Here is a 21,223-nt window from a genome sequence, read left to right as displayed (position 1 = left end):
TCGCGCTTGATTGTGGGACTGCCGGTATTCAGAGATTAACAAGCAGACATTCTAGCTTTGGCAATCAACATGTCCACTACAACTGACCGGAGACAATCACCTTCGTCTCCGTGGACTCAGGAGTCACAAAGCCTGCAGTTAAATGGTCTCTCAAGTCCAGCGTCTCTCTTGTCACTGCGCGATACCAATTCGTCTCCTACCAAAAGTGGCAACTGTTTGCAAAATGACGTTCTGGAGCAATTGAGCCCTAGCTATTTCACCATCAAGGTTGAGGACTCGAGTGACAGAACGGTTGCGAGAGAAGCCACTAATGCCAAGAACCATCGAAATCCATCCTCGCGGACCCAAAATTCGCACCTGAGCCGCAATGCGAAATTAATTGACCCAGAAATTGCGGGAGGCTCGGTAGATCTGTCTCAGGCTCGCTCTGAGAATGACGCGGGTTTGCATAGAATGTCATTGAGCAGGGATTTGAAACAAAGGGATTCAATGGCCATTTATAACAACACTTCCTCAGGGAATCTGGCCCCGACTGCTGTCAATATCATGCCATGTGAGCGATGCGCAGAATTACTGGAGACTTGTGGAAACGATGTTTTGTTACTAGATGTGCGGCCTTATGCACATTATGCCAGGGGACACATCAAAGGATCGCTAAACCTCTGTATCCCTACAACGCTCCTCAAACGGACTTCCTTTGGCACGCAGAAGTTGGCCAACACCTTCACGAGCGACGCTGACCGGAGATCGTTCTCGAGATGGAAACAATGCCGCTACATCATCGTTTACGACGCTGCTACACTTGACATGAAAGATGCGGCGACAATGATCAATGTGTTGAACAAGTTTACAGCTGAGGGATGGAACGGCGAAGGTTCGATCCTTCGGGGTGGGTTCAAGGACTTCTCCAATCAGTTTACTGCGCTTGTTCAGCAGCCTCAATCATCAACCCCTGGAGTATCTTCAAGGAAGCTTAACTCGATGCAGATTAGCCTTCCATCTTTTGCGCCTATTGCTGGTGGCTGTGCTTTGCCGGAGTCTTCTTCTGCCGCCATTCCCTTCTTTGGGAATATTCGCCAGCATATGGATCTTATGGGTGGTGTTGGTCAGATTCCGCTCCAGCTTCCACAGAATTTTACAGACTCCAAAAGACGGTTGCTTCCACGATGGCTCCGTGACGCTTCCGACGTTGAAGATGGAGGTCAGAAGGTTTCAGAGAAGTTCCTGGAGCTCGAGAAGAAGGAATTAGACCGGATGAAGCAAGCTCTGTCATATGAAATGACCGGAGTTTCTACGTCTGCGGAAGCTCCGTCGAAGAAGTATCGGGTTGCCGGGATCGAGAAGGGTAATAAGAACAGATATAATGATATCTATCCCTTCGATCACTCCAGGGTTCGATTGCAGGATGTTCCATCAGGGGGTTGTGATTATGTGAACGCGAATTACATGAAGGCTGAATATAGCAATAAGCGCTATATAGCGACGCAAGCTCCCGTACCCGAAACATTTGATGTGAGTTCATCTATCGATTGACGTCCCTCCTATTCTCCACACGTTCAAGTGAAGATTGCCCACGGGAAGATTGAGACAAGCAGGCTGATGGAGACTTAGGACTTTTGGCGTGTAATCTGGGAGCAAGATGTTCGACTCGTCGTTTCTCTCACGGCAGAAATTGAAAGAGGCCAAGTTAAATGTCACCGGTATTGGGAGTCAGGGAATTATGGGCCTTTTCGAGTCAATAACTTTTCTGAGCGACGCATTCCTATGAAAGCCTCAGGGTCCCGCCGGAACCGGCGTCAGTCGACCAAGTCATTGTCGGATTCTAGCGAAGAGCCCAGCGATCCATGCATTATCGTCAGACACTTTGGCTTGTCACACTCGGCTTTTCCATTTCAACCACTGCGAGAAGTTACCCAGCTGCAATATCCCTATTGGCCGGACTTTGGTACTACCTCACAACCATCACATCTCCTTCAGCTGGTCGATGAATGTAACGCAGTCATACGGGCAACAAGCAATACGTGCTTTGATAGTCGCGAGGCAATGCCAACAGAACATCGACCTGTATTGGTGCATTGCAGTGCAGGATGCGGCCGTACTGGTACCTTCTGTACAGTGGATAGTGTTCTGGACATGCTAAAACGGCAGCGCACTGCACGAAAGACCGAATCACAAGAAATCAGTGGACGCCCTGATACTGGGTGGATTCATAACGATAACCTGGACCTTATTGCAAAGACAGTCGCCGACTTTCGAACTCAGCGACCTAGCATGATACAAAATTTGAGCCAGTTTGTCTTATGCTATGAAAGTGTATTAGAGTGGATGGCCATTCAGATGGACGAAGGATGTGAAAATCCTTGACTCAAGCGCTTTCCATTGCTATAACTGGCATCTGCAACAAGCATTGAATCTACTTGGCTCTACGGGTGACTGAGATAGCTATCTCATTCACAATTCCCGTCCGCACATGTTCTTTTATATACACTACTTGGATCTTAGAAAGTTATAACTGATGCAGTGCAAGCAGAAGAGCATATTTTCGGCTGGATTTTTTTATTTTATTTTCATAAACTCATTCCGGTCATTCTCAGGCAGAGAATGGGTTGGCTTGCATATATTTAGAGATATCAGCGGGGATTTGTATTGATTGTGCTCTGGGCTCTGGTAGAGTCGCAATGAAGATAAAAGAAATGGATTTTATGGCTTTAGTTCTTGACAGACAGGTAAGGGAGCATATAAGCCAACTTACTGCACATATCACTGCTAGATATGTTCTGGATATACCCCAGGGCTCTGATGCCTAAAGTGCTGCCTGAGGACGACTGCGTATGGTATTCTTAAAGATTCACAACCAGGCAACAATGGCGGGCGGTGATACTAAGATCAATGGGATCAAGGCAGCCCCCACCCAGAGCCTCTCGTTTTCCGAGACCTATAAATGATATGGTAGTGATGCAAGGCTGATGAACTATGATTTCGTTTTGTACGAGACAATTGCTAGCAGCTTCCTCCAGCTTCTGTCACAGTCGTTCCATCTAAACAGCAACCAAGCTCTGAGCCATGTTGCTCAATCTTCCACCGGAGCTAATCCAGCTTGTCCTTCAAAGTTCGACAACGCCTTCCTTTCTACAGGTGGCATTGTCCTGTCGAGCCCTGCATGAGATTGCATCTAGTAGCCGGGAAGTGATTTTGCATCATCTGCATAAAACACCCGGCTTGAAGGTAGACACACGCAGTCTCAGAACAAGGCAACTTTTTCAGCTCCTCATGAAGCGCTCGTTCCAGCAGCTATATGGTGCACAGTTTTCCGCGAAATGTACAACATTCTGTTTTGAAGATTTCGCGCTCGATGCCCGAGCATCTTCGCTAGCTTCTCATGGTGACCGACGCATCGCTCTCGTTCTGAAAGGTCGGCAAGATGTTTATGTTTTCCAGGCCAAGGACGGGAAGCTGCACCTGAAGGCCCAGCTGAGATCACCTGAGGATCAGCCGGGAAGGATAGAGGTGCTCAAAACAGCATTTGACAGAGAAGGAGGCGTTAACGTCCTTCATCGTCTGGTACCAGCGATAGACGAAGACGGCTTTGGCGCCCCACACCCGTTCGTAAGACATGCGATACGGTCTGGTCCTCGTGTTAGCGTCTATATGGCGCGTCACTCGCTTCAGACACTCAATGAGCCTATTCGCATGTGCGCCTTTCCAGACCATGCGGAGTATGAACCTCTGGCTCTTGCTGCTGCCGGAGAGAGCACATTTGCAATCTCTTGGCAGCACTTCCGTGAGAGCGACGATTATGAGGTTGTTCTGTACAACTCTCCGAAACAGTCGAGCAGCAACACTCCTGATGTAATCGGTACGTTACGCTTCTTTGCTGTCCAGGTTCACCCAGTGCTCCAATATAAGGACAGTCTTGTCATTGGTCATCATCTGATGCAAGTATAGATTGCAATTACAATGCTATCACACTTATCGACGGGAATAGACAGCGACAGAGTAGCGATAGGTATCGTCAAGCGGGTCTGTCCAGCCCTTATGATAACGGCCCTGCCATCGACATTTCCTTCAATGACAGATCGAGCCAGTTGCTCTATTATCACCGCGCTCAAACGTTATATGGTTCCTTTCAGAGAATTCAGAGTATAAATGCGCACCCCCTCGTGGACCCACAGCCAACTCTATATCAGAATGCGTGCATGGTGCAATTCTCGGACACTTTGAGCCTTCTCTTTTCAATTGCGATACCCTTCTTCGGTACACATGCGAGGCGGAATGAGAATAATATTGAAATGTGCCATTGGAAGTACCTTGCCTTTGGTATAGCGACCCATCGGAAGGAGAACTGGACTGTCGCGTGCCTATTGAAATCCGAAGCTCGATGTCAAGCTCAGAACTGTGGGCATGTCTTGAACCTTGACCGTGGGCGACGATTCTCGCAGTGGACAATAGTAGCTCGTCTATGGGGATTTCAGAATCCCACAAATTCTCTTGGTTGTAAAATCGCCGCGTCGGATCGTGGTACTCGCCTTGCTGTCGCAAATTGGAACGTGATTTATGTGTGGGCTCTTGAGCCAAATGCACTTATCGAAGAAAATGCGAATGGATTTTACCCTCCATCCTTTCGATCAACAAGTTCAGAGATGATCGAGCTACGACCGATTGTTCTCCCGCTGGATGCCGTGTGCTTCAAGCTCTGCTTCACGCATCAAGAAGATGAACTGATAGCTATTACAGATCGGGGCGTGATGTACTGGGACCTTGGCCCGTTGGGTAACGGGCAGAGAATCACTCAACGGCTGACTCTCCAATAAGGGAGAAGATTGAAGTGAAAAAATGAGCGGAGGCCTGAAGTTTTGTTTACTGAAGTGAACATGCGAGGAAGGCGACGTTGATACCCCAGGATTTCTCTTTTACAGAACTATATATATTTCGTGGCTAGTTGCCTTTAGAACGAGACGACCATGAGCGCGGAAATCCAGACCAGTAGACACCTATCGGATCATCTACTCTGAGATAGAAAATGCCATCATGCATAATGATACTGGCTCTCCATCTCCTTGTCGAAAAGGACAGGATCGAATGTAGCGTGCCGTTGATTGGTGCAAGAAGAAGCAGAGAACGTTTGCCATGGGATAATGGTACGGTGCTGGAATGGTCGGATACAAATTGACGCTGGTCTACGGCAGACGAGTTCCTGCCACTCGATACATTTACCGATCTTCACCTCCGTGTTCTTTCCAAAGTAACCACTCGCAGCGATGAGATTGAGACAATGCTCTGCATGAAAGATGGATGGAATAGAATAAAGAACAATCAACACGTGGATGTGCCGAGAACGCGGCATCTACGTCTAAACGTTAAAAGGAAGAAGTACGATCTCCACATCAGCTGGGGCTTCTTTGGATGCCCGAGGGCCTAATTGGGAAGACAGGCGTAGACAGAAAATCACGGACGTGCGGATCTGCGTCGTAAGACGAGACGACACTACGCCTCCTCTCCACAAAGCCATAGATGGAGGACTGACCGATACACGGACGGATCAAATGTGGAATTCATTGTCCTTCAGCGCTACCTGACATGGCCAAAAATGTAATAATGAGGAAGACCCACCAATATCTAAGCAGGTGCGAGGTATTGTCAGAATAAGGCCTTTCTTTCGCTGACTGGAGACGCCATAGAAGAATTCGACGGAGGAGACCGAGCACTTACTTCTGGAAAAAGGTCTTCTCAACGACCTCTTCTGGACTCTTCCCATCTGGGCCGACCACAACAGGCCGATTGAGATGCGGACGCGGACCGTCTTCGCTGGATAGGAGTTCTATGTTCAAGCCCGCTGAGCTGGATGTTGCCGCAGACGATGAAGACGCCGCCAATGAAACGTGGTAGACCTCGCCCGAGGGTCCAAGATGAAGCCGCAGAGTTGGCTTTTGAGCCTCACTCTCTGCAAGCAAAGAGAGCGACGTAAGAGAGCCTACCCATTGTTTTGGGTTGGTTGGCGTGGAGGTGAAGAGACCCACGCGGGCGAGATCTTGGGCATCCGCTTCTAAATCACGGCGGCCTTCAAGATCCGCAATCCTTGGTGGAGAGTAGGCTACCACATCTGACGTTAAAGATGCAGGATCGTACGAGATGCGGGCGAGTACCGAGGGTTGAGACGAGGCTACCGGCCAATACAGGATGTCGGCTGACCCAGCTTGAGCGGAGGACGGAGAAGCGGCGAAAGCCCGAGAGGAGAACAGGGAAAGGAATGGGAGGATGGCGTGAGAGAAGTGCATATTAAAAGATGGCGGTAAGGGAGAGGAATATGAAATGTTGGTCAGATTTGCAGTGAAAACAGAGAAGATTGAGGTGAAGCAGATCTATTTATCGCATCATCTGAGGGTGCACCGAGGAGGATTCACTAATGCAGACAAGCACAAAATGAGCATCAAGCATGATAGATCAAGTAGGGAAGGAATCTAATGATGTGAAATTTTAGCTGCATGCATACTCACTATAAATTCTGGAAAGCCAGTATGTGTATCAGTGCTCCTATTCCTGCACAATGGGTGGTTGGCGGTGGTCAACAGGGGAGGTATGGGATGTCGTTAACCTCGCATATGTTATGATGTATTATTTTAGCGCACTGGAGGTACCAAGATAGGGCGGGCCAAATGCTTGGTACTAAGTCACTATTATTATTAAGGTATTATTATTATTTTCATCATGATTATGATTATAATTCCCTTTAATAATAATATGCCTGACATATATTTGCAAAAGTTCTGATTCCAAAAGAAAAAACACTTGGACTAGCATTCAGACTGACCATCTATCTACCGTATCTACTATCTACTCTCCAGGTATCAATAATTACACCCTTCCCATAGAGTTATCAGAATTCATTATATATGCGCCATCGAAGGACGCTGGAGAGACATATAAATAACTTATCTGTCCTGCTCATGTCATGAAGAAGTCAATCTGCCATTGTTGCTTCTAGATAATTTCTTCTGTTGCATAAAACATGATCGCAATTGATATTAAGGCGAAAGGTTGATTGATCAGTTGATCTCAGGATCTTTGTTTCCTTCTTTCTTCCCCCTGCTCAGCTTAGCTGTTCTTTAAAGCGTTCGAAGCATCTATACTTCTGCTGTTATATACATGCTTAGGTGGCTCAGAGGGGTAAGTCAATGATCGACATCCCCACTACCCCGTCTTGATCAACAACCCCCAACGTGGAGCTCAGCCCTCCGCAACAGCTCAGCCGGGCCTGACACCTTGGGCAGGCAACCTCCCAAAATCATAGCCTGGCTATGGGTTGCTTATGACTTCTGGTAACATTCTACCCAGTATGGCTTCGCTGCCGTATCGTTCGTCTAGACAAAGTTCTCGACAGGCTTCAAGGGACGCTCGAGACGAGATTCAGGTCCACCAGGATCATTACATCGGAATAGATGTCGGTACTGGTAGTGCTCGCGCTTGTATTATTGATGCAAAAGGCGATATTGTTGGATTAGCTTCCGAGAATATCGGTCTCTGGCAGCCCCAACAGGGATACTATGTACGTCCGTCCGTCCGCTTGGGCTTCTTCCCTCCTTGCTTCTTGACTGTTGCCTGACAATTCGTCAAAGGAACAATCCACGAACGATATATGGCGATGTATATGTCTGTCCGTTCAGCGCGCTATTAGCCAGCATAACATCGACCCAACTACTGTCCGGGGCATTGGGTTCGACGCAACGTGCTCGCTGGCCGTATTCTCCACGGTTACAGACGAGCCCGTATCCGTCACCGGGCCGAACTTCGATTCTGACCGCAATGTGATTCTTTGGCTGGACCATCGGCCGGTGGAAGAGACGGAAAAGATCAATGCTACCAAGCACAACTTGCTGCGATATGTCGGAGGAAAGATGTCGATCGAGATGGAAATTCCCAAGGTCATGTGGCTAAAGAACAATATGCCGAAGGAACTCTTTGACCAGTGCAAATTCTACGACTTGGCCGATGCTCTGACGCATATTGCTACCGGTAATGAAAAGCGAAGTTTCTGTAGCGTGGTCTGCAAGCAAGGGTACGTGCCCGTTGGTGTCGACGGAAGCGTGAAGGGTTGGCAGGAGGATTTTCTCACCGAAATTGGCCTGGAGGATCTTATGGAGGACAATTTCAAGCGCATGGGAGGTGTAGATGGGGTGGTGAGCCTTTTCATTTCTCCCCTCTCATCTCAAGACAAACGATCTACTTTCAGCGTTGTTGGAAGGCTGACTTGTTTCAGAACGGTGATTACCTCAGCGCGGGTGAATTAGTCGGAACATTGTGCGAAAAAGCAGCGTCCGAGCTGGGGCTGCCGGCTGGTATCGCCATCGGCAGTGGTGTTATCGATGCATACGCTGGTTGGATAGGCACTGTTGGCGCCAAAGTCGATTTAGAGGACGAACAGCTGAGCTCTGAAGTTGCCAAGAACGACAAGACACAGGCTTTCTCACGCTTGGCTGCTGTCGCGGGCACCTCAACTTGCCATATCGCCATGTCGCCGAACCCTGTATTTGTTCCTGGCGTCTGGGGACCGTACCGTGACACGATCCAGCCTGGGTATTGGATGGCGGAAGGTGGACAGTCCGCCACTGGTGAGTTGCTCAAGTATGTGATCGAGACTCACCCAGCCTTCAACCAGGCGACCTCAATTGCCGAGTCGTACAATACCAATGTCTACGAATATTTGAACGAACATTTGAAAGAGATGGCCGACGAACAGAAGGCCCCCAGCGTCTCTTATCTGGGTCGCCATGTGTTCTTCTATGGCGATCTCTGGGGTAACCGGTCGCCCATCGCAGACCCCAACATGAAGGGTTCTATTGTCGGCATGGCCAATGACAAAACTGTCGACGGCCTTGCGATCTATTACTATGCAACCCTTGAGTTCATTGCACTGCAAACGAGGCAGATCGTCGAGACGATGAATAAAGCCGGTCATAGCATCACATCCATCTTCATGTCCGGATCGCAGTGTCAGAATGACATTTTAGTACGGCTCATTGCATCAGCCTGCGACATGCCAGTCCTTATCCCTCGTTATATTCATGCTGCAGTTTGCCATGGTGCGGCGATGCTGGGAGCCAAGGCCGCGAGTGCCGACGCCGAAGGCAAAACAGAAGACCTGTGGGAGATCATGGATCGTATGAGTAAACCAGGAAAAAAGGTCGTGCCGACAGAAGACGAGAATGAGAAAGCTTTGCTCAACGTCAAGTATAAGGTCTTCCTAGAACAGTGCTACAAGCAACTCGAATATCGAAAGTTGGTTGATGAAACCGTGAGCTCGTGGAAGGCTGGTGACACATGACTTTGAGCTCTCGTTTTGAGAAACTCTTCTGCTTGGATGGGACGAGTCTCGGGTAGTTGCGAAGATCCTTTGTTTAGTTCCCCTGCCCAGGCCTTTCGATTTAAATGTTCTTCTGCTCGGACAGCGTCATTAGAGGCAAAACAATGGATCGTATGAATAATACAGCTAAATGATCTAATCTGTAGATGATTGTGACTTGCGACTACGCTGACCCCTAGGAGTGAACGGCCAACAGACAGTCCTCCGAGATGAGGATTCGTGCTCAGCACCAGCAAAGTTGCTCTTCACTGTATCACTGGGTTGGACAAAACCAGTATCCGATCACCACTTTTAATCATATTCTAATAGCGAAGAGCCAAAAGCAGATACGGCATGCATTCACCAAGCCACAGTATAACTGTACACCACTAAAGCATAGCTGGTATATCAAGTCTGCACTATCCTTGGAATCACCTCGTACCAAGGCTCAAAAACAAAACCAGAAGCCTCATACATATTAGAAAGCCATGCCGCGTGTCGGCCGACCAATCGTGCGGAAGTTCTCGGACCTGATGGGCCCAAGAGCCAGCGTGTCGAAGCGATCGACACCCATCGTGTCAACATTACTGTAGCCGGCCAAGTAGAACCCGATAACCACCACCAGGTAGGTGAGTACGAGGATTGAGCCCTTGAAATAATTGCTCTTCCCTTCTCCATACACGTAGGACAGGAGGAATACGCAGAGTATAACAGATACCATATCCCATTGGGGGAAGATAAGGCTGTAATCATCATGTCAGTCCATTCTCTTCAAGCCATCTATGCGGCCAGAGTGCAATGCTTACTTGAAGGAATGCGTCAAAAGATCCGAGGGGTCGAGGATACGGCTGTAGAGTGCACTGAAGAGGACCAATGCGGGGATCTGCAGCAGACAGACTTGCAATGCGTAGGCCGAACCGATTTCCATCGACAATGCAATGTTACCGTTCATCGCGAAGGAAATAGCGTTCTGTTCAGGAGTGAGATTCATGGTTCTGCAGGTGTTGATAGCATTGGGCTTACCAGAAATTCCGTAGTATTGGGGACCAGCGCGAAGAGGGTGATTCCGAGGAATTTCTCGTCTATGTCAACGCTCTCGAGGACAACGTCCACGGTGTTCACGAGGATCTCGGCTATGATGGCGTACAGTATTGTGGCCACGAGGAGAATGATCGAGCTCTTAGCTTTGCTCCAATTTGGCGCGTCATGACCGCCGCTAGCATTTGTGTGCTCAATCCCGACATCTTCTTGGTCCTCCAGAACGGACTTCGGAAGATCACCTGTGGTCTTATTGCTGTGACGTGCAGTGCCCTGCTGGACGGATGGCTTGCGTGTCCGAGCAACATCACGAGCAGCAACCGCCGCCGCTGTCGCTGCGACTTCGGTCACCTGACGCACCAAATCTTCGTTCTCTCCTCCAGTGTATCCTCGAAAGCCTTTGAAGCTAGAATAACCGTCCTCACCCTCCGTTCGTGGGGGGACGAGATATGGCATCGCGCCTTTATCTCGGGCCGAGCTCGACTCGGGCTGGTGTGGAGCGTCTTCATTAGCATTCTCGGACAAGCCAACCTGCTTCAGGGACTGTCCTAAGATCCTCTTATAGAGCTGTGAGTCGCGAATAGAGCCTTTAGCGTTGTGGGGCCCACCGGTGGCATTTGCAGTTCCGGCAGGGAATAGCAGATGTCTGGTTTCATAAGCCGATTGCTCCTGCTGGAGGGCCGCGGCCTTCTTTTCCTCGACTTCCGTGGCCCAGATGAGAGCAGCATGGGTTCTGAGTGTGAACCACAACCCAATTATATACGATAAGAACAGAAACAGGGCGGCAAACCATGAATAAGGCTGAACTACTTTTCGGAAGAAATTGTCGTCCACAGCTGGAACTTGAGCAAAGTAACAGCGGCGGCAGTCTTTGATACCCGAGCCCGTAGTCTCAGCACACGAGTAGCAGTTCAATTCGTGCTAAGCGAACCGGTCATTAGCAGCAACCGACAATCAGAGAATTGGAAAACATACACTGCCGTATATCTGATAGAACAGCGTGGGACCGAATGCAGCGATCACGGCGAACATCAACATGGTCGACGTAACTCCGGCAGATTTGACGTTGAATCGCTGCGTCTTGCGTTTGATAGCGCCGAAGCACATGGACAGCCCAGGAAGAAACAGTATACCCGCGAAAATACTACCAATGATACTGCCCTCGACGAGTTGTCCTTTGCCTTCTGTCAGGGCGACACAGTAAAGGTAAACTTCAACGACAGTCGAGAAGAAAGCGTTGACGGCGGCACCCATTCCCATTGATGATTGTGCAGAGATGGACGCGACGGCCTGCCCGATGAAGTAGGCGAGAGGAATAATGGAGACTAGTGCGAGTGTGAAGATGAAGCCAGGATGTGTCATCCAGTTATGCAGACCCAGCGTTTCAGCCAAGAGGAAGTAGTCGAAGATGACAAAGAGAACGACACCAAGGAGATTGATGAAAAAGATATTGGTGCCATCCACCGTATACTTCCAGTAGCTCAGCCCAGCCGCACGGTAAGTGCAAAGGAGAATCGATGAGGGGGAATCGGGACTCAGGCGAGTATAGGATGTATCAGAATGAAAGGATAAGGCCAGCGGGTGACGACGAAGATGGTCAAATAGAATGAGAGTCACGCGTCCCATGGGGATCCAGAATACAAGCAACCAGCATACCATGGACACAAATAGCATCAAAGGTCCAATCAAAAAGTAAAAGAAGACGAAGAATACGACACGTCCTAATGTCCATTCTCCGCGGCCGAACAAGCGGCGTTTCGAATGCAGATTGCTCTCACGAGGAGAGATTCTTTGCGTTCTGCCAAGCAGACTGTCCTGCTCGCTCACAGAGTCAATGCTATTGCGACGCCTACCCACGAGAGATCGGTTGCTACGGGGGCCAAAGAAAAGCCTGCCGTGCTCGAGATCACCGTTCTGCCATTGCTCATACTCGCTAATGCTGCGGCCTTCGCCCTCATCTTCCTCTGCGTAGTGTTCGTCGGTCTCCAGACGAACAAAAGACCCGAATGGATAGAGGAGGTACCATGAAAGACCCGAGAAGACTTTTCCGTACTCCAATGCGCTAGCAGAATATGCAAATATAAAACATGCGATGGCACCGATGAGCGCAGCAAGAGCGAGCCACCACCCGAAGAAAGCTGTCCACAGCAGGTTGGCCAAGAAGAGTATATTTCCTACTCGGCCGCCGGGAGACGAATGAATATCACCTTCAGCAGTCTTCTCCACAGAACGACTCTTCTTGTAGAGAGCAGGCTTCCATAGTCTGATACCGAATGGGTGCGTTTCATTGATGGCCTGTTGACGATCTTTCAGGGTGAAGCTCTCTGCATCACTCGTATCATCGTTGTCGCCATCACCGTGACCGATCCCATGTTGGGAGCTGGCTTCCGACTGCTGCGACGGCGGTCGCGTTCCTATAGCCTCCATGCCGGACTCTGGTAATAACGATTCCTCTCCGCTGTCATTGTCAGAGTCCGCTCGTGCCAACGGACTGGGTCGAGCGTTCAACCTGCGCCTCAGTGTCGAGCTCTGTTTCCTCAATGGGCGCAGTCTCGGCGAAGGCTGAGGGTTTGAGCCCTGTTGTTGCATGGCTATATCCTCCTCGACCTCCTGGACATCATCGTCTGTGGAAAACTCCTGGCCCTTATGCGGGACCTGTCGCCTTGAAGATATCCGGCGCGTCACAGATGGCTTTCTCGGCCCATCGGACGGCAACCCTGTCACAGGTGGTGACTGGGAGGAAGGTATGCGGCTGGAGATGTCGGTCTGGCTTTCATTCGGCAATGTCTCGAAGTCCATCAAATCAGAAGGGCTTATAGTTCCTAGAGACAAGGAACGGCAAGAAATAATAAGCAGATTTATTCTCTTAAGGTTACAGGAAACGCAAACACACCGTAGCTTCTCCTACTGCTCGCCATAGGTCTGGTCGGACGAATGGTATCAGACGATGTAGATCCAGTGCTTACGGTCGAGCTCAAACGCGACGTCGCTTCAGCTTCGGAGAAACGAGAGATATCTGAGACTCTCTGGCTGCTATCCATCGCTTCTCTCTGCGCCTGACTCTTTCCATTCGATTCTTGCGATCAGAGTTTATTAGGAGGCTGGGGATGGAGTACTAGGGATCAAAGATAATGCGGAAAACAGAAGCGACTCGAATGAACAAAATCAGAAACCGCTAAAAGTGGCCTGCACTTAGAATAACAAGAAGTCAGATTCTCGAGATGATCCAAAACACATTGTGTAGTGCAGCAGTGGGCATTCGCAGATGCCTGACAAGCTGTGTCGCAGAATACAGGTAGGAGCCTGAAAGTGGAATAATGGATAGATACTGGATCGCGGCCAAAAGATCTACTACGCAAAACACCTTACTAGTACTAATACGAGAGGTAGTAGACTAAAGAGATCAGGAGATAGATAGCATCATCTCACTGTAGCCCCACCGCAGTCAGCTGGGAACAGGGATGAGTTGACTGAGTGGTCCTGTAAGATGGTGTACTCTGTGTGAATATGGATGATTTCCGGCTCAATATAGGTCCTATGATTCGAGTTTGGATCTTCGTTAGGTTGGTGTCAGCCTGTCAGTTGGGTACTTGAGTCTTTAACAGCTTCCACCTAGTGTCCTCAGGATGAAAGTTGGGGCCATCTGGTGGATGAATGACTGTATCATCTGTGGTCCAGCTTTACCTAGTCAGTGCAACGGACCTTATTTTTCCCGATATTTGACACCGCCACACTCACACATCAGAAGTGTGGCTGCCAAGGGGTGGCTGGTGCTCCCTATTGCTGATATCAGCTAGGTATCTGCCTACTAACTAGGTACAGCTCACCTTCTCCTACTTGCTAGCTGCTTCCAGGACAATTCTCTCCGCCCATCCATCCATAACTCCTCTAATTCCTGTCCATCCTCACGAATTGGGCTTTTAGTCTTTGGCATACTTTATTGTCTCTTGCGTTTGAATTGGTAAATTCTCCAAAGTATCGGTCGTTGTGTGGTCGGCAGCTTGTGGATCAAGAGGAGCGTCATCGACCGACATCCGCCATGGCGCTGGACAACTACTATCGCAATAAGATTGAGAGCATGAAGCTCGAGATTATCCAAGGTCAGGCTGTTTTACGTCGACTAGAAGCACAGCGCAACGACTATAATTCGCGAGTTCGTCTACTACGAGAGGAGTTGGGCTTGCTTCAACAACCTGGTTCCTATGTGGGAGAGGTCGTGAAGGTGATGAGCACCAAGAAGGTTCTTGTCAAGGTACATCCAGAAGGAAAATATGGTACGTTTTAAGCTCTGTCTTTGCCTCGGGCTGTTGATCGAGGTCACACAGGTGAAATGCTAACTTTGAATGTGGTGCGGTAGTCGTCGACATTGCGGACGGAGTCGATATTGCGAAACTTACTGTAGGCAAGCGTGTCGCGCTGCTTTCCGACTCTTATAAATTAGAGAAAATGTTGCCATCATCTGTCGACCCGCTCGTTTCTCTTATGATGGTCGAGAAGGTGCCTGACAGCACATACGATATGATCGGAGGCCTTGATCAACAAATTAAGGAGATCAAGGAAGTCATTGAGCTTGGTCTCAAGCACCCGGAACTGTTCGAATCTCTTGGTATCGCGCAGCCCAAAGGTGTTCTTCTTTACGGGCCTCCCGGAACTGGTAAAACACTGCTCGCCCGAGCGGTAGCCCATCACACAGATTGCCGATTCATCAGGGTCAGCGGTTCGGAACTCGTTCAGAAATACATTGGTGAGGGTAGTCGCATGGTGCGTGAGCTGTTCGTCATGGCCCGAGAACACGCACCAAGCATTATCTTTATGGACGAGATTGACAGTATCGGTTCCAGCCGAATAGACTCGGCTGGCTCCGGCGATTCGGAAGTGCAGCGTACAATGTTGGAGCTGCTCAATCAGTTGGATGGGTTTGAGCCCACAAAAAACATCAAAATCATCATGGCTACAAATCGACTTGATATCCTGGATCCCGCTTTGTTGCGGCCCGGAAGAATTGACCGGAAGATCGAGTTTCCACCACCATCGTAAGATTCAATCCGTCTTTTATCCAACCTCGTTTTTTCTACGAAGATTTTATGTTTGTGACTTACTAATTCATCTCTTTCGGTGATAGGGTGGAAGCTCGTGCCGATATTCTACGCATTCACTCACGGTCGATGAACCTGACGCGAGGCATCAACTTGACGAAGATTGCGGAGAAGATGAATGGATGCTCGGGAGCAGAACTGAAGGGTGTGTGCACCGAGGCAGGCATGTACGCGCTTCGGGAACGGCGAGTCCACGTCACACAGGAAGATTTTGACCTGGCCACTGCCAAGATTCTCAACAAGCACGATGACAAGGAGGTTGCTGTCTCCAAACTATTCAAGTAGAGCGCGCGAGAGTTCTCGGGGAAGGGAGGGGAGCGGAAGTGGTTCAACCGCTAAAGCGAAACTCTCAGGGGACGGGCGACGGACGACATGTAACAATAGTGCTACTTTCAGCATGATCCACACCATTACCTTACGTCCTCCAGCGAATACATGGCATTTGCTGCTTCATGATGACTTGCGCTTTGCATGATGTAGATGGCCAACTGCCCAGTCAAAGGGGCGATTGACGTGCATAACATTACACCAAGTCTGTGATCCCAGGGTGTATGTAGCCTGTAGATGACGTGGATCAAACATCTAGCCGGCGGGTGTTGGGTTCTCATGCTCTCATGCTGTCTCAGTCTCGACGTAGCACCCGGGCAAAAGGGTTGAGGTCGATTTTGTAACATTCCTACGTCGACACGTCGTAGATAGTGGTAGGTCGCACGGTAGATCTTGGCGAGAAAGACGGTCCATATTCCGCCATACCTTGCGCATTCTTAAGTAGATCGACGGAACATACTGTACAGTCTACAAAAATTCATCCCACAGCCTATGCGAGATTGAGACAACTAGATACTCACTCGCCAGTCCTAGATAGTCTTCCAAGGTATTTTCCTGGGTGATGGATGTCTTAATCTTCGAGTATCAGGAATGCCCAGATATCACTATTGAGAGACTATTGACTACCCATTAATGACTCGACAGACTTGGCATATATGGATGAGTTATGACCAATACTCAGGCTCTGCCAAGCAAAGCAGCCAAGGTTATCAAGGAGGATGAGGAAAGGATGTTGGTATGTGGTCCAAGTAAGGTAGTAAAACTGCATAGCCTACCGCTATCGTTATCATAGCTACGGTCTTGTCTCCATCGACAATAACTTGATGGATCTAGTCGGTCCATAGAAATAGGGGATAGATATGTAGACTATCTACCGTACGTACTCTATTGCGACTCTGTGAGTAGGTAAATGATCTGCAAGGATCCTCGCTTGCTCGACGATCATTCTGTTTCCATCTCTACGTAGCTACAGGTAATACTTGAATAGTACAGTAAGAGAATGGCATCATGATGTAGGTAGCCTCCCCTATCCATGGGTTTGAGGCATAGATAACCAACAATGGAGTTGCACAAGTGCTTTTCATACTAAGCGTTCGCTGTTAAACCAAGATCCTTCTTCCAATATGGAACAAAGTACCTATACAACAGCGAAGGCAGGTAGCCAGTTAGCGCGTCGTTCAAACAGACATCTTTCCTGAGGGAGCCTTTGTGGCATACGCGTGACTAGGAGTGGGTCCTCTTGTTGAAGGGTCTCGGCTTTGGTGGGGCATTCCAGATCTGATGACTTGTGCCGAAGTATTATTATGAAGTAGGTAAAGTTACCTTACAGACTGCAAACAAAGTGCAATTTTAGATAGGAATCAGGTCATCATAATAGGTAATAATAATGGTAAGAAGAGCACAAAGACATCAATCCCTTATTTACAGTAAAGGCTGAAGCCCGCTCTTCTGATGGACGGTTTCCTCCATCCTTGATATCTCACATACGTGTCGTCTCTGTATGGCATCCTTCGTCTCGGGCGATTCGGCCCGTTCCAAGAACAACAGTACTCGAGTACTCCGTAGAATAGATACCTACATGATACATATGCGAGTTCCGTATATTCCACCCTTGTCCTCCAGTCCGTCCAATCTTAGGTCTCCTCGTGCGGCTGGGCTGTGCCTCCCCTTGCGCTGCTCGTTCCGCCGGTTTGGCCAAGTCAATAGAGAACAATTAGCTGTCCATCCTAAGTCTGGATTTTATCCACATGTGGCCAGGATCAACGAAGTCCGCGCCTCCTTCTCCGAATACTCCCAACCAATGATAGCTTGCTTCGCTTTGTTTCCTGATCGGTTGCCAGATCATCTGCAACTTCTCTAACACCTGTTCTAAGAGTCTTGCACTCTCGCCGTCAGATTCTCCGACACGGATAGAGCGGACTGAGTCTCCCTAGTCCCTGGTTTAGTCCCTCCCTCTCTGGTGGATGAGATTCCTCCGTAACTTTAAGACTCTCTCCATTCTCCGCAGTGGGCCCACCCTTTTCGTTTTCATGGACTTCTTTCCATTTACTGTATCTAGATAGGTACTGACCTATTATTGGCACAGTAATGATCAGAAACCATAATATCCCTAAGGGGGGAAAAAAAAAGAAAATAACCGACAATCATTCTTAGCTCATCTACAAATTTTATCCGGAAAAGTGAAGTGGCTCCTATCTCTGTGTCTTCTGTGCAACATAATGCAATCAATGATCAAAATGCTATGTCTGTACTCCGTACCTCCGTGCCTTAAATGATAGGATCTCTCTTGGATGCCGAAGTATATAAAGATCTTCTTCCGTCTCTTCTCGAGTAAACACAGTTCATTCTTTACTTGTCAATCCAAGTGGCTACTCTATCCCTTGTCTGTCCACTCCGTCCACTGCGCTCTTCGAGTCTTCCACCAGCCTTCTAGAAAAATAAGCTCGCTTGTTATGGTGGGTTCCCCGGACTTGCTCTTTTAGTCCTTCCGTATCTCGCTACTCCGTCGTCCGTATCCTCCGGACCATACGATTGAGGTACCAAGGTATCTAAGGTAGTTAATGATTGAAGGAGTCAAGGTAAGCCTTGATTCATCCAGCCGTCCGTCATCCCCAATTGGCTGCTGCCTTTATTGTTCACCGGTATCATCTTTCGAAAGTGGCTGCATTCAATGTCAATTCTCATTCGATTTCGCAACCCCCCATCTTTCCTTTCCCCTTCTTTTTAAAATGAACGACGTATTTACATCAGCCATGGTCCCACGCTAGTACCGCCAGTACTACCGCTATCTTGTCTTTGTATTATGTTACCATCATTAATTATCACATCAATCTGGTGGCCAATTTATCCGGCTATACTTAATATTAATTTACATATACAGCATTCAAGCACACGTATCATTGAACCTTTGTCATTACTTTACAATCGCCACTCCTCGCGTCCTTTTCATTTCGTCTTCCTTTCAACTGATCGATGTCGCTAAGGTCCTAACTGCTCTAACACATCGGGTCTGTTTGCGTGCAATTTTGGCCGACCCCGGTTCAATCGTGTATGATGGCCGAAGGCGAACTATGGTATTCATTAGTCACAGCCATCGATCCAGTCAACATCAAAGCCATGCCGGCTGTCCTACAATCAACCATCAACCTACTCGAAAATGAGCTGGCCAAAGCCAGGGCCGCTCTCAAGGAAATCCAGCCCAATGTTGCTCCCAGATTCACTGCTGGGGATGAGCTTGCCATTGGTGCCATCGCCGCCTATCGTCAAAATCTCATTGGGCGTGCCCCGGACTTCTACTACGGAACTCGACGATTGACCCCCAAGGAACTAGGCCTTGTCCCAGTCGTTCGGGAAGTGCAGGTAACCTCCGAGGAAGAAGAGGTTCCCCAGGAGGAGAATCAGTGCTCTGTGACCGTGATTCCGTCGAAGCCAGCATCTCTCACCGATGTGCTGTGCAATAGCTTGATCCTTGATCATATGGCTCCTTATTTGTCGGTTTCGGGCCTGTTCTCATTGGCATCAACATGCCGCACCCTCCGATCCGCGATTATGGAGACGCCTTACGTCTTTCGGCATCTTGACCTAAGTAGGTGTCGTGGGGCGCAGCTGCAGAGGAGTTCGACAGTTGACGGTAGGGCTGAGGCCTTGGGTAATGAACTCATGGACGAGTCTCTTACCGAGGACGAGTTCTACTCGGCCCCCTTAAAGAAGATTTTCGCAAAACTCGAGCACAGGTCGCTTTTACAGGACGTGCGCACCTTGATCTTGGACGGGTTACCGGTTCCGGCGGACCTAATAGCAGACATTTTGCTGAGTGACCGCTTCAATGTGAAGATCCTGTCTATCAGAGGGTGTCAACATTTGAATGAACGTAAACTCATGCAAGTCCTTCAATATGCCGTGCGTCCGACTCGCCCTGCCGGCACCCCCAGGGTGAAAGGAATCTATTTTTTCACGCCACCGAATGTGGGACAAGCTGCAGCACGAAGCAGGTACCGCAACTGGTGGGGTTCAAGGTGTGCCAGTCAAACGCCGGTGGAAGCGAGACAGTTATCGCCTCAACATGACCAGGCCCGTGAGACTTACCGGCAGAACGCCTGGTACTCACCTTCCGGCAGGTTACTGACCGCTAGCATCGAGGAAGGCTGGGCACAGACAATTCGGAGATGCCACGGCATCATCACTTTTGACGCCGTGCTGTGCCGTGGGCCAAGACACGACCCCAATGCTATGTTGGTTAGCCAGGATGGGTCTCAGCATGATGGCCACTTGCTCGGTCCAGCGATTGCTACTGTTGCCCTCGGGTCTCGCGGATGTGACGGTTGTCACAGCTCTCCCGAGGGCCCAGCGATCTGGGGACAGTCCCCAGAGGAGACATTTCCTCTGCTCGATCCGCCCCCTTTTCACTCGTCCTCGATTGCGGCGGCGAAGCGCCCTTCGCTTTTTCCAGGGGCGGAACATCCCGCCCTGATTGCCCGCTGCGCAGATTGTCTTACCGATCGCTGGTGCCACCGTTGTAACAAATGGTTTTGCGCCGACTGCCTGCCGCATCCACAACATGTGAGCTCTAATCTTTCGCCGCATCAGACTGCAATGAGAGCTTCTCTCAGCAGCAATGACCCGTCTCAGGTATGCAAGCTTGGATATGCGCATGTTCAGAGCCGAGGCGATACGCCAGTTCACTGACTAAGGATCCTAGAGACTGGAACGTGGAGTGAGCAAGGATTGCTGGGAATGTGGCCCTACTGTAAGCATTTCTTATGAACGAGCGGAAAAGGGGGCGGTAGAAAAAGAAAAGGGAAAAGAAAAGTCTCAAAGCTTTCAACTGACAGTATCTTCAGTGCGCCGCATGCAAACTTGATTGCCAACGAACGTGCCAACACTGCCAAGGACTATACTGCATTGAGCACAACGAGGGCTGCTCTTCGACAATGGTAAGTACTTGCAGTTGATTCCCAACGACAACCTGGAAGGCAAAGCTGATTGGAATGGTTCCAGTGTGACTGGTGCAACACCAGTTCGCGTCATCGGCTTAGGCAACTTTATTAGCACGTTTTCGAGAGGTATCCGCAGATGTTGAGGCAGCTTTGCGAGGCCCCTATTGGCATTTGAACATGAACACTGTGACGACTGGTTATGACCATGATATGAACTTTGCGGGCGAATTTTTATTTATTTATTTTATTTTTATTTACAGCGGACTGAGGTTAGCAGGCTTGCTTCAACTCCATCAGTCACTAGATATCCCCCTTGAATACGTTGAATCTCCCTTTCCTCTCCTATTTCAGGTTTTTTTTGGCGAAGCCTGCTGTTCTTCAAACTGCTTCCCATGCGAATCGAGCTCCATTGAATAGGTCTTTTGAAACCCCAGCCCCCACTCTTCCCCTCTTTTTCTTGTTTCTCACGATTCTGGGTATTTCCCTCT

At 49.2% G+C, this 21,223-nt stretch overlaps 7 protein-coding genes across 7 annotated transcripts; 5 read left to right on the top strand and 2 right to left on the bottom strand.

Moving 5' to 3' along the window:
* Nucleotides 1-69: 69 nt before the first annotated feature.
* On the top strand, nt 70-2,364 carry ptpA (putative protein tyrosine phosphatase (Pyp1); the record flags this gene model as incomplete). Its single annotated transcript, XM_043275165.1, has 2 exons — nt 70-1,512; nt 1,612-2,364. The coding sequence occupies 2 exons, from the start codon at nt 70-72 to the stop codon at nt 2,362-2,364; spliced, it is 2,196 nt and encodes a 731-aa protein (XP_043131100.1).
* Nucleotides 2,365-3,063: 699 nt separating this feature from the next.
* Nucleotides 3,064-4,811, top strand: Aspvir_003583 (F-box domain protein; the record flags this gene model as incomplete). Its single annotated transcript, XM_043275164.1, has 2 exons — nt 3,064-3,856; nt 4,324-4,811. The coding sequence occupies 2 exons, from the start codon at nt 3,064-3,066 to the stop codon at nt 4,809-4,811; spliced, it is 1,281 nt and encodes a 426-aa protein (XP_043131099.1).
* An 894-nt stretch (nt 4,812-5,705) lies between these two features.
* On the bottom strand, nt 5,706-6,275 carry Aspvir_003582 (uncharacterized protein; the record flags this gene model as incomplete). Its single annotated transcript, XM_043275163.1, has 1 exon — nt 5,706-6,275. The coding sequence occupies one exon, from the start codon at nt 6,273-6,275 to the stop codon at nt 5,706-5,708; it is 570 nt and encodes a 189-aa protein (XP_043131098.1).
* A 1,031-nt stretch (nt 6,276-7,306) lies between these two features.
* On the top strand, nt 7,307-9,319 carry Aspvir_003581 (FGGY-family carbohydrate kinase; the record flags this gene model as incomplete). The annotated part of the gene is made up of 3 exons (XM_043275162.1): nt 7,307-7,543; nt 7,614-8,174; nt 8,255-9,319. 3 exons carry the CDS (start codon nt 7,307-7,309, stop codon nt 9,317-9,319), a joined length of 1,863 nt encoding a protein of 620 aa, XP_043131097.1.
* A 496-nt stretch (nt 9,320-9,815) lies between these two features.
* On the bottom strand, nt 9,816-13,416 carry Aspvir_003580 (calcium/hydrogen antiporter; the record flags this gene model as incomplete). The annotated part of the gene is made up of 5 exons (XM_043275161.1): nt 9,816-10,080; nt 10,144-10,307; nt 10,361-11,296; nt 11,351-13,197; nt 13,269-13,416. 5 exons carry the CDS (start codon nt 13,414-13,416, stop codon nt 9,816-9,818), a joined length of 3,360 nt encoding a protein of 1,119 aa, XP_043131096.1.
* Nucleotides 13,417-14,414: 998 nt separating this feature from the next.
* Aspvir_003579 (proteasome regulatory particle base subunit RPT6) lies at nt 14,415-15,756 on the top strand (the record flags this gene model as incomplete). Its single annotated transcript, XM_043275160.1, has 3 exons — nt 14,415-14,649; nt 14,733-15,408; nt 15,498-15,756. The coding sequence occupies 3 exons, from the start codon at nt 14,415-14,417 to the stop codon at nt 15,754-15,756; spliced, it is 1,170 nt and encodes a 389-aa protein (XP_043131095.1).
* Nucleotides 15,757-18,849: 3,093 nt separating this feature from the next.
* Nucleotides 18,850-20,878, top strand: Aspvir_003578 (uncharacterized protein; the record flags this gene model as incomplete). Its single annotated transcript, XM_043275159.1, has 4 exons — nt 18,850-20,427; nt 20,498-20,545; nt 20,617-20,732; nt 20,797-20,878. 4 exons carry the CDS (start codon nt 18,850-18,852, stop codon nt 20,876-20,878), a joined length of 1,824 nt encoding a protein of 607 aa, XP_043131094.1.
* Nucleotides 20,879-21,223: the final 345 nt, after the last annotated feature.

The sequence above is a fragment of the Aspergillus viridinutans genome (assembly GCF_018404265.1).
Source record: "Aspergillus viridinutans IFM 47045 DNA, scaffold_15, whole genome shotgun sequence".
Taxonomy (NCBI): Eukaryota; Fungi; Ascomycota; class Eurotiomycetes; order Eurotiales; family Aspergillaceae; genus Aspergillus; species Aspergillus viridinutans.
Note: the sequence above shows the minus strand (reverse complement) of the source record. Positions and strands in the feature narration are given on the sequence as shown.